The sequence below is a fragment of the Phocoena sinus genome, chromosome 18 (assembly GCF_008692025.1).
Source record: "Phocoena sinus isolate mPhoSin1 chromosome 18, mPhoSin1.pri, whole genome shotgun sequence".
In the NCBI taxonomy this organism is placed as follows: Eukaryota; Metazoa; Chordata; class Mammalia; order Artiodactyla; family Phocoenidae; genus Phocoena; species Phocoena sinus.
In genome coordinates this window covers 79,597,919-79,612,365 of record NC_045780.1, presented here as the reverse complement: position 1 = coordinate 79,612,365, position 14,447 = coordinate 79,597,919, and the positions used below count along the sequence as shown (strand labels likewise).

Here is a 14,447-nt window from a genome sequence, read left to right as displayed (position 1 = left end):
TTCTGGATTATTTTAACGCGAGGATGTTGGGTGGTGGCGAAAGGGCAAAGGTGGTGTGTGTTCGCCTTGCAGTATCTTCCACCAGCTTGAAGGGCGAAGGCTCCGAGCCCCTCTGCGTGTGCAAGGCCCGGCCTGGCTCACGGTCCCACTGCTTCGGGGGCCTCGCTGTGCCAGGTCGCAGCGTCCACTGGGGGACTCACCAGCCCTCTTGCTGCGCCAGCCGCAGCACCGCCCCCATGTTAGGGGACAGGTCATGAGCCTGAGGCTGGGGTGACCGCATTAGGTCCGATGGGCCCTGCTCACGAGAACCCTAGGGATTCTCCAGAGTTGACATCACTTAAAATCCGCTCTCCTGTGGGTCAGGGTTTCCCGAGGCGCCTGAGGTTCGGAAGCTCAGAGGGGGCAGAATCAGGTCCCTCCGCGAGCCCGGCCTCGAGCAGTGACAGGCATGGGGGTGGGGCTCCGGGCAGGCGGGCTTGTCCCTCCAAGGGCCTGAACTGCCCGACCTCACGCTCCAGCCGTGCTCAGTGTGGCCTTCATGCCCCGTCCCGTCCTGCCCCGGGTTCTCTGGGGAGAGCTCGGGGGCGCGGGGACCCCGCCCCTCCTCGCCGCCCGGTAAGAGGCCCTGCACAACTGCTGTTTTCTAGGGTGGACCTCTGGAACGCCAGCAACTTGAAGTTTGGGGACGAGTTTCTGGGGGAGCTGAGGGTCCCGCTAAAGGTGCTGCGGCAGTCCAGCCCCCACGAGGCCTGGTGAGGGCACCCGGGGCCCCGCAGCGGCCTCCGCACGGAAGGGGGCCGTGCAGCCGTGCCCCGTCTCCCTCAAAACCCTCGCGTGTCCCGGAGACCACCGTCCTGCGCCCCCTCTCCCTACCTCATCTCCAGGGCGCCCGGTTCCCTTTCACCAGGGCTTCCAGGTCACATCGCGTGACACGGAGCAGGTGCCAGTCTCGGCCGCTCCGGCCCCAGACTGGCTTCACTCCCCACGGCCCCGCAACAGACGCTTGGGCGGGGGCAGGTGCCCGCACCCCACGCCACACAGAGCCCTGCATGCCTGCAGACCCGGGTGGGTAAAATTTGGGTTGTGCCCTGGGGAAACTGGAATTCTTGATTCAGTGCCCCAGGCGACCCTGCTTAGCCAGCAGCCTGGCCTCGTGACGGGGCTGTGACGGGCGGCCCCAGCGGCCAGCGCCTCAGCCCACAGTGCGCCGCCCGGCACGTGCGCTCAGAGCCGCCGGCTGTGCCGGGAGAGGGAGAGCGTCCGTCAGGAGGACCGCTGGGTGCCTGTGTGCCCGGGGCCGCCCGCCCTGCAGCACACGCGCAGCCCCCGGCGTGCACTTATGAGGGTGATTCCCCCCGGGCTCCGCTCAGGGCTGGCCGCCGTAGGGTGTCAGTCTTCAGGGGAAAATTATTTTGCCGCAGTTTCCTAAACTGCTCGTGACCCCTTCCCCTGTCACACCTGTTCCCCCCACCCTCCCTCTTCCCCACCCCAGCGTCTGAGTCTGTGGCTCAGTGTGACCAGCACAAAGTACACAGTGTGGGGGATGCCCATGCAGACGCTGCGGGGGTGTCAGATGGGGGACCCCCAGGTGCAGGGACCCTGCGGGGGTGTCAGATGGGGGACCCCCAGGTGCAGGGGCCCTGCGGGGGTGTCAGATGGGAGACCCCCCAGGTGCCCGGACCCTGCGGGGGTGTCAGATGGGGGACCCCCCAGGTGCAGGGACCCTGCGGGGGTGTCAGGTTGGGGCCACTGAGGCAGAGGGACTTAAGCAGGGTGTCCTGCAGAATCTCCCGAGTCCCCTTGCCTCAGACCCCGACACAGCCTGTGATGGGAGGACCACCCAAGCGGGGTCCCTGGGGGAGCTGCTGCCTCAAACTGCCTTGTTTGTCTGTGTGTCCTGCACCAGGTACTTCCTTCAGCCCCGGGACAACGGCAGTAAGAGCCTGAAGCCAGAAGACCTGGGGTCGTTGCGCTTGAACGTGGTTTACACGGAAGACCACGTCTTCTCCTCCGACTACTATAGCCCCCTGCGGGACCTGCTTCTGCGGTCGGCGGACGTGGAGGTACCTGCGTGGCTCGCACACCATAGCCCCCACCTTGGGCCTGCCGTGTGTTCGGGGCCATCTGGGTCTCCCTCTGCTGGGGAAGGGAGCCCTCACGTCCCCCGCAGCAAGAGCCACAGGACCCGGCATGGCCCACGCCTGGCGCTCTGTCTGACAGTGACCCCAGGGTCATGGCCCTCTGCTCACCGGCCCCGGTGCCGTGTGTGGGTGCGGGGTGGGAGGCGCAGACCCGCCGGGCGCACGCAAAGCAGGGGGCTGGGCCTGGGGCTCGCCTCCTTCATGCCCTGTCTCCCTAGCCCGTCTCAGCGTCTGCGGCCCACATCCTGGGCGAGGTCTGCAGGGAGAAGCAGGAGGCGGCCGTCCCGCTGGTGCGGCTCTTCCTACACTACGGCCGGGTGGTGCCCTTCATCAGTGCCATCGCCAGTGCCGAGGTCCGGAGGACCCAGTGAGTGCCAAGCGCGCCCCGAGACCCTCCGGGGGTCCGGCCTGTTCAGGGGCTGGACGGGGGTCCGGTCGGCCAGAGGAAGCCACACGGTCAGGGTTCCTTCAGAGACACACTTGCTCTTCTAAAAATGCACCTTTTCTCCTGGGAACTGGGAGGCACGTGGCACGGAGCAGTGAGCGGGGCACCGGGTGCCTCGGGGGCGGCTCCGTTCCTGAGGCTGGGCCCGCGGGCCTTCCGGGGAGGTGGGTTCGGCTGGGAGTGGCTCCCTGGGACTGTTGGCTCAGAAAGATCCAGAGCGTGCCCTGCTGGAGGTGTCATTGGGCCTTGCCTCCCGTGCTGACCCCAGGCCCTGAGGAGCAGAGGAGGCCCTCAAAGCGCAGGGTGGGGGGCGCACGGCTGCTGCGCCCTGGGGACCCGGCGGTGGCCGCGGTGGGTTTGTTACACGGCAGGCAGGCCCAGGGCTCAGGCCCCCACTGCGAGGCTTCGGTCAGGTGGCCTCCCTGCCCCCTGGATGTCTCCCTATCCGACACTGTTTTCCAGGGATCCCAATACCATCTTCCGAGGAAACTCGCTGACGTCCAAGTGCATTGACGAGACGATGAAGCTGGCGGGGATGCACTACCTGCACGTCACCCTGAAGCCCACCATAGAGGAGGTGAGGGGGGCGCTGCCGGAGGGCCAGAGAGTCCCGAGGGAAGGCCCCGCCCCCGCCTAAGCCCAGAACTGTGGCTTCCGTGTCAGCTTCTCCCCGGCTTCCCAAGGGGACCTTCTGAGCATCCCAGAAGCTTCCTTGTTTTCTCAAATTAGAAAAATACTTAAGCAAGTCCATCATTCCGCTAAGACAGAATGACACGCAAGAGAAAAACTGCTTCTTCCGAGGACGCCTCCTCCCCCGAATCCGCGAGGCCAGAGAGACAGCCCTGCTGCTGTCCCCCCCCACCCCAAACCCCTGCCCCGGTCAGACACCCTGGGAGGAGTGATCCTCCATCTCTTACTGACACCTTCCTGGGAGGGAGTGTTTCCCCCAGAACAGTTTCACCAAAAAGCAGGTCCTTTGCGGTCCTTGAGGTCCTTTGAGGGAATTGAGAGTAGATTCTGGTTTGATCTGTGAGCCAAACCCTGAGAGCACTTTGAGGTAAAACGTTAATGAACTGGTGAAGCCTCATCCCGTGTCAGCCGCCGCGCTGCAGTCTCGAGAAGGACCGCCCCTCCTAGGCCAGGCCTCAAGCTGCCCGTCCTGGACCAGGCCCGCCTCGCCTGCCGTGACCCCGCCCACCTGGGCTCCAGGCTTGGCTCACGTACTGCGTGTCTTCAACGCCCTCCGCAGATCTGTCAGAGTCACAAGTCCTGTGAGATCGACCCCGTGAGGCTGAAGGACGGTGAGAGCCTGGAGAGCAACACGGTGAGGCCCGGCTCGCCCTCCAGCGCCTTGGACGCTGCAACCCCCGGGATGGTGGGCGGTGGCAGGCGCCTGAGCTGCAGCGGCCTTGGGGGACACCCCCCCCCACCCCCGGCGCCAGCCACCACCTCCCCTGCTCTGTGCCCGGCCTGCGCCTCCCGCCACCCATAACTGGCAGCTTCCCGTGGGTTGGGGGCGTCTCCCTCAGCTCAGCAAACACAGCTCCCCGACCTGGGCCACCTGTGGCTGCTCCTGGAGCTCTGCCCCAATTTTAAAACAGCTAAGTCCCTGTCTTCATCTTTCCGTGTGGTTTCTTCACGCGAATCATGCCAAGTCTTTGCCTCTAAAGAGCAGAGACCGGTACTGGCATTCGGGAGGTCACATCGCTGCGGGCACTGCCTCTAGGCTGTCGGTCGATGTGGGGGACACAGCGTGCTCCCTCCACCCGCATCCTGGTTGGTCGCGTGGGTCACTGTGATGGCAGCGTGCCGCTCCTGACCCACAACGGGAAGTCTGTCTTTGCTGCTCTGGGACCCCAGCCTCGCTCTCACCCCTCCTGGCGGCCGTGGGGCACGGCAGCCCAGGGGAGTCTGGAGCAGACGGCACTGAGCGCCCCCCTTGCAGGAGAACCTACGGCAGTACGTGGACCGCGTCTTCAGCGTCATCACCACGTCGGGGCTGAGCTGCCCCACCGTCATGTGTGACATCTTCTTCTCCCTGCGAGAAGCGGCCGCCAAGCGCTTCCAAGGCGAGTGCTTGTGGCGCCCACACCATGGGGACACCCGCACCCCTCACTGGACGGAGGCCTCCAGGCAGAGACGGACATTCAGGGCCCCGTAACGAGGGTTCTGACCCCGTAGCCAGTGGGCAGGTTCAGGCACCAGCATGGGGGCTGCACGGCGGGCAGGGCCCCTGGCTCCTGTCTGCACTCGCCCCTGTGTGAGTTGGGCTCCAGCCCCACCCGGGGGCCACAGCCGAGCTTTGTCCCAGTGGTTCCCAGTTTCTTCCTGGCCCCCGGTTATTCCCTGCGGCTCCAGAAGCCCCGGTGAGTTGCTGTCTCTGTGTCCTGGCCACAGATGACCTGGACGTGAGGTACACGGCCGTGAGCAGCTTCATCTTCCTGAGGTTCTTCGCTCCAGCCATCCTGTCCCCCAACCTCTTCCAGCTCACACCCCACCACACGGTAAGTGAGCGCCTGTCCCGGAAACTAGTCAACCAGACCTCCTGACCATCGGCCCCCGGGAGCAGCAGGTGGCCGGGGCAGTTCCCGTGAGCCGAGCCGGGGAGGTGCAGAGGTAGCCCCAGGTGGTGGCTGGGTTGTGGACGTGCCACGTGCCCTTACGTCCTTGTCTCAGGAAGGTTTCAAGACGTTCTGGTCAAAGTTGTGTTGTTAAAACCGCTGGATGGTGTGACCAGGGCTTCCTCTGTGGGCTTTTGTTATGACGTTACCCACTGCCCACACACAGCAAGATGGACCATGGATACCAGTCATCATTCAGGCCGTGTGGTCGGCAGATGATTTTTGAGCTCCCACCGTGAAAAGGCCCGAGGCCCGAGCCCTTGCAGAGAGAGTGCCAGGGGCCCACAGTGCCAGGCGGAAAGCCCAGGGTGATGGGCCCATTCCTGGTTTTGCTGGGTTTAAATTAAGCCTGCGAACCGTGTAGAGGGTGAGAGGCCCCCAGGCTGGGTTCCCGGGAGACTCAGGCCCAGGTTCGCCAGGGGGATCCGCTCCTTTGCTGGAAACGTGGGGTCTGGGGTCAGGGGTGGCCTGAGAGCCTGCATTTCAGCAGCTCGCAGCCACCTGGGTTGGAGGGCCCACAGGGACCTCCGAATCCAGCGCCAGCGAGTTCACCTGCTCACTCACGGACGACGCTCGCTCCGTGCAGCTGTTAGGGGTGTCGTTCGTTTTGTCGGCGGCGGTTCTGGGCTCATTCACGACTCAACTGTGAGACCGTCCCCTTCCCGTCTCCGGCAGGACCCGCAGACATCGAGGACGCTGACGCTTGTCTCAAAGACCATTCAGACTCTCGGCAGCCTGTCCAAGTCCAAGTCCGTGAGTCACTGACTTGAGTTCTCTTTTCAACACGAAGGAGGAGGAAGGAGTAGTAGGACGAGGAGCAGGCACTGCCCAGAGTCCCCGCGGGGCCGTGGGGGGGGGGGCCTCACCACGTGGAGGCGTCCCCTGTGGGCGGTGACCATCCCCTGTGGGCAGAGATGTCCCCTGTGGGCGATGACCGTCCCCTGTGGGCGGTGACCGTCCCCCGTGGGCGATGACCGTCCCCTGTGGGCGGAGGCGTCCCCTGTGGTCAGTGACCGTCCCCTGTGGGCGATGACCGTCCCCTGTGGGCGGTGACTGTCCCCTGTGGGCGGAGGCGTCCCCTGTGGTCAGTGACCGTCCCCTGTGGGCGATGACCGTCCCCTGTGGGCGGTGACTGTCCCCTGTGGGCAATGACCATCCCCCGTGGGCGGTGACCGTCCCCTGTGGGTGGAGACGTCCCCTGTGGGCGGTGATGTCCCCTGTGGTCAGTGACCGTCCCCTGTGCGTCCCCTGTGGGCAGCTAACACTCCCGCTGCCATGTATGGATCCACAAACCATGTCCCCTTGGCTGTAGGGACTGCGTAGCCCTGCCACACAGCCGGGCGTCCTCGGCCTGAGCACCTTAAGGAAGTCGGGGTGCTGCCTGGTGACTGAGGGCTCGTCTACGTGGGACCAGCAAGAGCCCCTCCTTCCCTGGGTCTGAGCTCATTTTACCCCATTTGGTGACAAATCTGCGTCTCCCCTTCACGGGGGCGTCCTGGAGACTGACGATGTGCCGGGGCCCCGAGGGTCCACCCCGTGACAGCAGCAGCAGTGTGGGCTCTGGGTACCCCGCACACAGGCAGTGACGTGGCCTGTTCCTCAGGGACGGGCCTGTCAGGCTCTGTCTGGAAAGGGTTGAGCCATGACCTACAGGATCACCCCAGCTCTCCCCATTCTGTTCTTTGTGGGGCGGAGTGACCCAGGCTCTCAGCACTGCAGACAAGCAGCCCGCTGCAGGGCAAACGCTCGGCTTTCTCTGAATCCGAGGGACACAAAGCCGTGGGCCAACGCTCTCCTCCATCCGTCAGCCCCAGCGTTTGTCGGCTGGAAGCCCAGATAAACAGGCATCTGCTGGGCTGAGGTCTGCACAGACTCGCTCGTTTTCACACCCAGGGTAGCAAAGTGCCCTCATGCGGACACAGGTCCCCCCGGGTCCCTCTTGCCGGTGCCCCAGCTCCTGGAGGTGAGGACCCCTCCCGTCCCAGCAACCGCGTCTGGGAGCCACGCGCCCGCAAAAGGTGTTGAGTCGTGCATGACGGAGATCTCACCAAGGACCCCGTGTGGTTCGCTTTTTGAACACGGCTTGAGTGGAATCCACCCTGCAGCGTTTGGCAAGCCCCTCCCTGCGGCTGGGGTCGGGGTACTCGGCACCCGGGACAGCATCCACCCCTGCGTGTTTTGCTGTTCAGCGCCCGTGGCCGCACTCCAGATCTTTCAGGTTCGGGCCAGGAGACCTCAGGCCTTCATTAAGTGACCTGTTTCATTTTAGGCCAGTTTTAAGGAATCCTACATGGCTGCATTCTATGAATTTTTCAACGAGCAGAAGTACGCTGATGCAGTGAAAAATGTGAGTGTCGGCGTCAATTAACGCAGACTCGCGGCAGCAGAGGCCGCTGACTCGGTGGGAGGGATCCGGACGGTCGTGGGTGGTTGAACTGAGCGGGAGGCCCCGTGGGGGCAAAACCCGGGGCGGGGGCCAGGGAGGGGAGCCGCGATGGCTTCCAGCTCCACGAGGGGAGCAGGTGGACCTCCAGGTGTTACCTGAGGCCTGGCGGCCTCTCAGGAGCAGTAACGGCTGTGGGTGCGGCCAGCCCTTCCCGGGAGGGGCCGGGGTTCAGCTCGGGCCGGAAGCGGCTCAGTCTCAACAGAGACAAGACCCCGTGGTCCTCTCAGAGGGACCCTCGCCCGACAACTTGCTTCTCAGGGTCTCCTCCCTCCTCTGGTTCCAGGAGATGCAGGGCACCCAGGCGCTGTTCCTACGAAGGTTTGCCTTTTAACCGTCGGTTTCTTTCCCTCTTCAGTTCCTAGATTTGATCTCGTCCTCCGGGAGAAGAGACCCCAGGAGTGTGCAGCGGCCCATCCTGCTCAAGGAAGGGTAGGGGCAGGAGAGAGGCAGCGTGGGGCTCCCAGGCTGGCTCAGCGCCAAGCAGGCAGCCCTGCCCGTCTGGGGCCTTGGTCCGTCTGGGAGAGATGCCCCAGGGCTGCGCCATGGCGTGTTTTCAGTCCTGTGCCTGTTCCCTGCTGAGGCTGCGAGTGGAGGAATGCCCATCTGGGAGCAGAGTTTGAAGGCGGGGGAGACTGAACAGCCCCCAAATAATCAGAGGCTTCTGCCCGGGTGGCTCCCTCACCCGAGTCCAAGGCCCCCCTGCCCTCCATCAGCCCCTCGCTCCGAAGTGTCCCCCGTCAGGGGCTCAGAATACAGGACGCAGCAGAGAGCAGCTACCTCTCGCCTCCCGTCTTTGCTTGCAGAGCACACCTGCGGGGCTGGGAGCATCTCGTCCGTGTTTTCAGGGTGGGAGGTGAGGGGGGTGCCCTTTGGTGGAGCTCAGTAGACCCATGCTCATCACCAACTTGTAACTTGAAGTTGACACTAGCACAGGAGCTAAACTTTTCAAAAGTAGAGACCTTTGCCTTTTGATTTTTAAATCCTGTCACTTGGAAATAAAATGATAAGATACTGAAATCCCACAGTCTGCTTCAAGTATCACAGGTGCGGCAGCGGCGACCTGTTGTGATTCTGCAGGCTTTGACTTTGTGACTTTGGGCTGCCGGAGCTGGCGGGCCGGGGGGACATGCACCTCGCCCTAAGCCGCTCACCCACCAGCCTGTGCTGTTCACGACAGGTTCATGATTAAGAGAGCACAAGGGCGAAAACGCTTCGGGATGAAGAATTTTAAGAAAAGATGGTTTCGCCTGACAAACCATGAATTCACCTACCAGAAAAGCAAAGGTACCAAGAATAGTTCGCTTTTTATTTGTTCTCACATATTGTATTCCGAGGGACCAGAGCCTTGCCTCGGCCCCCGTGGCGGTACCGGTCGCTTTTCTGGGGTGGGCGGGTCCTTACCCGGGAGGGGGGCACCGAGAGGGCGGCCTGGGCATCGTGGGGAGTAGGGTCTCAGGGTGGACGCTCTTGTCCTGCGTGAGTGGCTCTGATCTAGATCACAGGATGTCCCCATGGAAACGTGGGGTTGGCTTCTCAGGGACCCGGGTCCTGTGGGGGGTGAGCGCGTGAGGCCGGCGTCACCTGCCTTCGAGGGGAGACCGGCCCCGCCTGGCGGCTCACGGGCTCACTCTGCTACAGGGGACCCGCCTCTCTACAGCATCCCCATCGAGAACATCCTGGCGGTGGAGCCGCTGGAAGAGGAGTCCTTCAAGATGAAGAACGTGAGTGCCACCCCATCCCCTTGACCTCGCCGCCGCCCGCGTCCTGCACCTGCTCCCAGACCCTCGTGAGCTGGCAGCCGCAAGGCGCTGCCACGGGGCAGAGAGCTCGACCCTGCCCGCTGGGTCGGCAGGCCCCGCGGGGTTTCTCTAAGACTTTCGGTTTAGATTGAGTCTTGCGTCTACAAGCTCCAAACATAGAGCGAGGGCTGCAGCCCCTCACTGCGAGCGGCTGGCCGTCTGCGCTCGTCCTGTCGGCTGAGCTGAGTCCCCGGCCTCCTCCCGTCTGTCTCCGTGTAAATGTGCGTATGGCTTCTGAACCATGTGTACCTTCAGTGTGTTTCTTAAAGACGAGGACATCCTTTATGTAACTCTGTACAGCTGCCAGCATCAGGACGCCCAACCCGCGCGCAGCATTACTGCTGAGCCGCCGCCCAGCTGCCCAGTGACATTCTCTAAGCCGTTGTGTGTCCCAGGCCAACACCTGTACTTGGTTCTCTGCTGTCTCCTTAATCCGGGGCATTCCTCAGCCTTTCTCTGTGTTCTGTGGCCTCGGCATTTTTGAAGCAGAAAAGCCAGTGTTTGGAGGTGGCCCTTCGTTTGGGTGTGTCAGGGGGTCAGTGTGGCAGCTTCAAGCGATGCGTTTTGTAGGGACTCCTTCGGACGTGGCACAAGTGCTGGTGACTTGTATCAGGGACCCATGGCCCGGGGTCTGTTGGGGACTCGTGGCCTGGGGTCGGTCGGGGACCTGTGGCCTGGGGTCAGTCGGGGACATGTGGCCCGGGGTGAGTCAGGGACATGTGGCCGGGGGTCTGTCGGGGACATGTGGCCCGGGGTCAGCCGGGGGCCCATGGCCAGGGGTCGGTCGGGGACATGTGGCCCGGGGTCAGCCGGGGACCCGTGGCCAGGGGTCGGTCGGGGACATGTGGCCCGGGGTCGGCCGGCGGCCCATGGCCAGGGGTCGGTCGGGGACATGTGGCCCGGGGTCGGCCGGCGGCCCGTGGCCGGAGGTCAGTCGGGGACACGGGCCCCACTCTGCCCCGTCTTGCTCGGCCTCACGCTTTTTGCTTCTCTTGTCCCTTCGCTGCATCCTGTCGCTTCCTTCTGCCGAGGGCCTTTCTCTCTCCCTGGTGTGTTTTGGGCTGTGAGGCCCCGCCGGGCCCCGTTTCATTCAGGCCGGAGCCCCTCATTGGTGAGACCACGTGGGTGCTCACGTGGCCCGGATCTGGCCGTGGGAGTGGCACGGTTTTCGCTGCCCCTGTAGCTCCCCACTCCGGGTACACGCCGTCCATGCAGTCGGGCCCCATGGAGGTGTCCATGTCTGCAGGAGCCCACGCATGGCCTGACCAGCAGGAGTGAGCAGCTGCCACCGGTCATTTCAAAGTCAGACTTTGGGCGGAGGCTCTGGGGGACCCTCCCATGAGGTTCGCCTCTGCTGACCATCCAGATGCTTGCAGACAGCTTGGGGAACCCCCGCTTTGCGTTCACTTCCCGGGCACCATGGTGGAGGGGGGCTGGGGGGACGGTGCCTGAGTTCTCGTCGCCGAGCACCTCCGAACGCTGGGGAGGAGAAAACACTCCTGCCCACCCCCCGCCATCACCGCCGTGTCCCCTCCTGTCCCCTCCGAGGGGGAGCACAGGGTTCCCACCGGGTGCCAGGACGACTCTGCTCTCCAAGGGGTGGTCTCGTGGGGAAGTCCCCTGCAGCCTCGCGCGGCCACTGGGGGGCGATGGCCTTGCGTCCCACCTCCCCAGGCCGCCAGCCCGTAGCCCGATCTGAGGGCTTTTCTGGGTTGTCTGTTTTCATTAGAAAATCTGCGCGCTTAGGTCCTGTTTCTCCCAAGTCTGTTCCCATTTCTCTTTCTCTGTTCCTAATTTTCTAAATATTTTTTATATTTTTCAGTTTCGTCAGATATATTTTGTATAAGTCACATGCGGTCTTTTTTGAAGGAAGGTGGGGCTGTAAATAATAACTAAGAGTTAAAACTTCAAATCCTCCAAATTCTTCCCTAGTCTTCCAGCTTTAAAGAGACCCCAGCCTGTGGCCGGGGCCGAGGGTGACTGGCGGCATGGGCTCCACACCCAGGGGCCGTGGGCGGAGCCTCCCTCAGGAGTGCGGGCAGCTCCCCAGCGTCCCAGACTGGGCACCTCTTCTCTGTGGCTCTCCCTCCTGTCCTGAGGCTGCAGTGGTTGGAGGGATGGCCCCACCGGCCGGGGTCTCCCTGAGGGTGATGGTGGCAGGGACGTCCCTTCCACAGATAGGCAGAGCAGGTGGGACCCTCGCGGCTGGGGGGTCAGCCCCTCAAGCCCTCCGCTGCAGACGACGGCTGTCCCCAGGGTGGTTGCCGGGCGAGGCAAACGGCAGATGAGGCTCCACGCGATTCATTCCCCTTGTGACGCGTTGACTTGGAATGTTTTATTCAGGGGAAGGTCCAGTCGGGCAGAACCGGGCAGAAGCCTAACCGAGGGTAATAATTTGGAATCCTTTGCACAAAGGGACACCTTGCTTTAAGGAGGAGGGAGGTATTCTCGGGAGATCAACCCTGTTTAAGGCTCTTCACTTCAACGTTCAGACAAATTCCTGCCCTTACTCTGAAGAGCTGCGGCTGGGGGCCTTAGCGGGGCCAGGCCCTGGGTGTCCGCGCTCTCCCGAGGTCACTGAGAGCCGTCTCCCCCCATGGCCGTCCCGAGGAGGGGTCACGATGCTGACCCAGAGCTCACACCCGTGCGTGGGGGCGGAGCCCGGCCCAGACCGTGCGGCCCCAGAGCCTGGACGTGCTCCACGCCGCCACAGCCCCGGCCTCCCCTCCTGTGTTTCACGTCGCCACCCTGCCCTGCTGCCCTCGAGCCCCCTCCCGGCCCCGGGAGCCCCGGTGTCTCTGTGGGTCACGCGCTCCCGGCTCACGGACCCCCGAAGAGTCGGGCTTGCCCCCGAGACCCGACCGGCTGCCAGCCTCCTTCCCCGTCCTCGCGTCCGTCTGCCTTGCGCTTCCGGTTTCAGTAGGTGCCCACAGCCGCACTGGGTCTGTCTGTCCGGCCCCACGGCCTCAGAGGGTTAGGACGCTCGCTGGACGGACGGTCGGAGACGGCAGCTGTGCTCGCCCCGCGCTGGCTCCCGACCTTGGCGCCTGGTCCTGCCCCAGGACAACTTGAGGCCATGTTTTGGGCCGGCAGATGGCCCCGTGGCAGGTGCGGGCGGGTTTCTGGACCTGAGGGAGGTTAGCACCCTCGACCTGCCCCCTTGGTGGGCAGCGTCCTGCCGTGTGTGTCTCTGCACGGCACCTCCCACCCCTCCCCCGGATGGGGCTGGGGACGCTGTGCTCTCAGCCGGTGGCCTTCCCGACGACCACGGAGGGACAGAGTGTGGAAAATACCCCGGAAGCAGCCGTAAGCTGCTTCGCTCCGTCAGGGCTACAGTGATTCCCGAATTTCAGGATCCTTTTCTCATCGGCCTGTGCTTTCCCGCTGCCTTACCCAGAGGCGGCTTCCACGCGCTAACTACCAGGCCAACGTCCTCTTCCATTTGTGAGACGTCTTTGAAGGCCTGTGGTGTGCCGGGCCCTGGCGGAGGGGCCAGCCTGTGAGGACGATCGGAGCAGAGCGCTCCCTCCAGGGCCTTCCCTCCGTCGGGGATCGCAGACACGTGCAGATCATGCAGTCTGAGGCCTGTGTGACGGTGCACGTGTGGGTGGGGTGGGGCTGGGGGGAGCCTTGGCTGTTCACTCCGGAACTTGGGCCCAGGCCCCTCCCAGACTCCTTCGAATCCTGTTCGTCCTCCGGGCACACCGCCCCACCTTGCAAAAGGCCTCCGTGGACTTTGACGTCCCGACTCCTGGCCTCCCACATGCCCTCTGCCAAGTCCAGCCTGACAGCCTCCCAGGGCTCAGGGCTGCCGACCCCCCTGCCCTTCTGTGTGCAGCCGGGCCTGCGTCTGCTGGGAGCACCTGCCCCTCGCTGCCCCCAGGGCCTTTGCACCTCCCGTCCCCTGCTGCCTGCTTTCCCCACTGAGCTTAATTAACTCTGCATCGCCCGTCTGATCGCAGCTGGGGGATCGTCTGTCTCGAGGGCTCCCTCCTGACCCTCCTTTTGGCCTCCTCCTCCCCCCTCACAGCCCCCGTGCTTTGTGTTCACTCTTGTCTTTCTTGCTGGCTGGGAGCTCACGAGAGCAGAAACTGTGTTTGGGCCGCTGTGTCCCCAGGACCTAGGACAGTGCCTGGTACTCAGGAATGTTTGTTGAGTGAATAACAAATAGGAAAGGCAGTGGAGGCTCCGAGAGGCCTCACGGGGGAAGTAACATCTGCCTGGAAGAAGGAGGGGTCCCTGGAGTGGTCAGTCTTGCGGGGGGGAGTACATTTCAGATGGACAACAGCACATGCAAAGGCCCCGAGGCAAGTCTGGGGATGCAGACGGGAGAGTGGGCAGGGTGTGCTATGGCGTCTTGTACAAAGCCCATCCCGCCCAAAGACGAAGGAGGCCGAGGAGCCAGCGCGTCTGTGTGACGGCCACGTCCCAGTTCACGTGTCCTGGTGCAAGTGGTGCAGCGCCTTTGCTTTTCCAGGGGGACCCCAAGGCCCCCGAAAGGCAGCGCCCTGGCCCGGGTGACCGGGGCTGACCCCGCCGAGCCGCGCAGCCTCCTGTGTCCCCGCTCTGCCCCCACTCGGCCCCAGGCTGGTTGGCGTGGACAAGAGTGGCCCTCGCAGTTCAGGCAGGAGGCCCTGCCGTGGAGCCCCCTGAGCCTGCCCTTGCCCCTCAGATGTTCCAGGTCATCCAGCCCGAGCGGGCACTGTACATCCAGGCCAACAACTGCGTGGAGGCCAAGGCCTGGATCGACATCCTCACCAAGGTGAGCCAGTGCAACCAGAAGCGCCTGGCCGTCTACCACCCGTCCGCCTACCTGAACGGCCACTGGCTGTGCTGCAGGGCCTCCTCGGACACAGCCGCTGGCTGCTCCCCCTGCACCAGGTAGGTTGTGACTGGTACCCCAGCCCGGGGCGGGGATAAGTGCGGGGTGGGGCCCCCGTCTTTAGTGACCTTTAAATAGCCACCGCCACAACTGACCCCTCCTCCTCTCCGCCC

General features: G+C 63.9%; 1 protein-coding gene across 4 annotated transcripts in view; it reads left to right on the top strand.

The window, feature by feature from the left end:
* The window catches only part of RASA3 (RAS p21 protein activator 3), an 88,458-nt gene that overhangs the window by 66,789 nt on the left and 7,222 nt on the right, over positions 1 to 14,447 (top strand). For all 4 annotated transcript variants that reach the window (XM_032611571.1, XM_032611569.1, XM_032611570.1 and 1 more), the window contains 13 exons: positions 648 to 752; positions 1,907 to 2,063; positions 2,360 to 2,508; positions 3,049 to 3,163; positions 3,836 to 3,910; positions 4,532 to 4,655; positions 4,984 to 5,090; positions 5,883 to 5,960; positions 7,477 to 7,554; positions 8,009 to 8,082; positions 8,831 to 8,937; positions 9,292 to 9,374; positions 14,125 to 14,333. In XM_032611571.1, the coding sequence (XP_032467462.1) occupies positions 648 to 752; positions 1,907 to 2,063; positions 2,360 to 2,508; positions 3,049 to 3,163; positions 3,836 to 3,910; positions 4,532 to 4,655; positions 4,984 to 5,090; positions 5,883 to 5,960; positions 7,477 to 7,554; positions 8,009 to 8,082; positions 8,831 to 8,937; positions 9,292 to 9,374; positions 14,125 to 14,333 (1,461 nt within the window). The remainder of the gene's footprint in view (positions 1 to 647; positions 753 to 1,906; positions 2,064 to 2,359; positions 2,509 to 3,048; positions 3,164 to 3,835; positions 3,911 to 4,531; positions 4,656 to 4,983; positions 5,091 to 5,882; positions 5,961 to 7,476; positions 7,555 to 8,008; positions 8,083 to 8,830; positions 8,938 to 9,291; positions 9,375 to 14,124; positions 14,334 to 14,447) is intronic.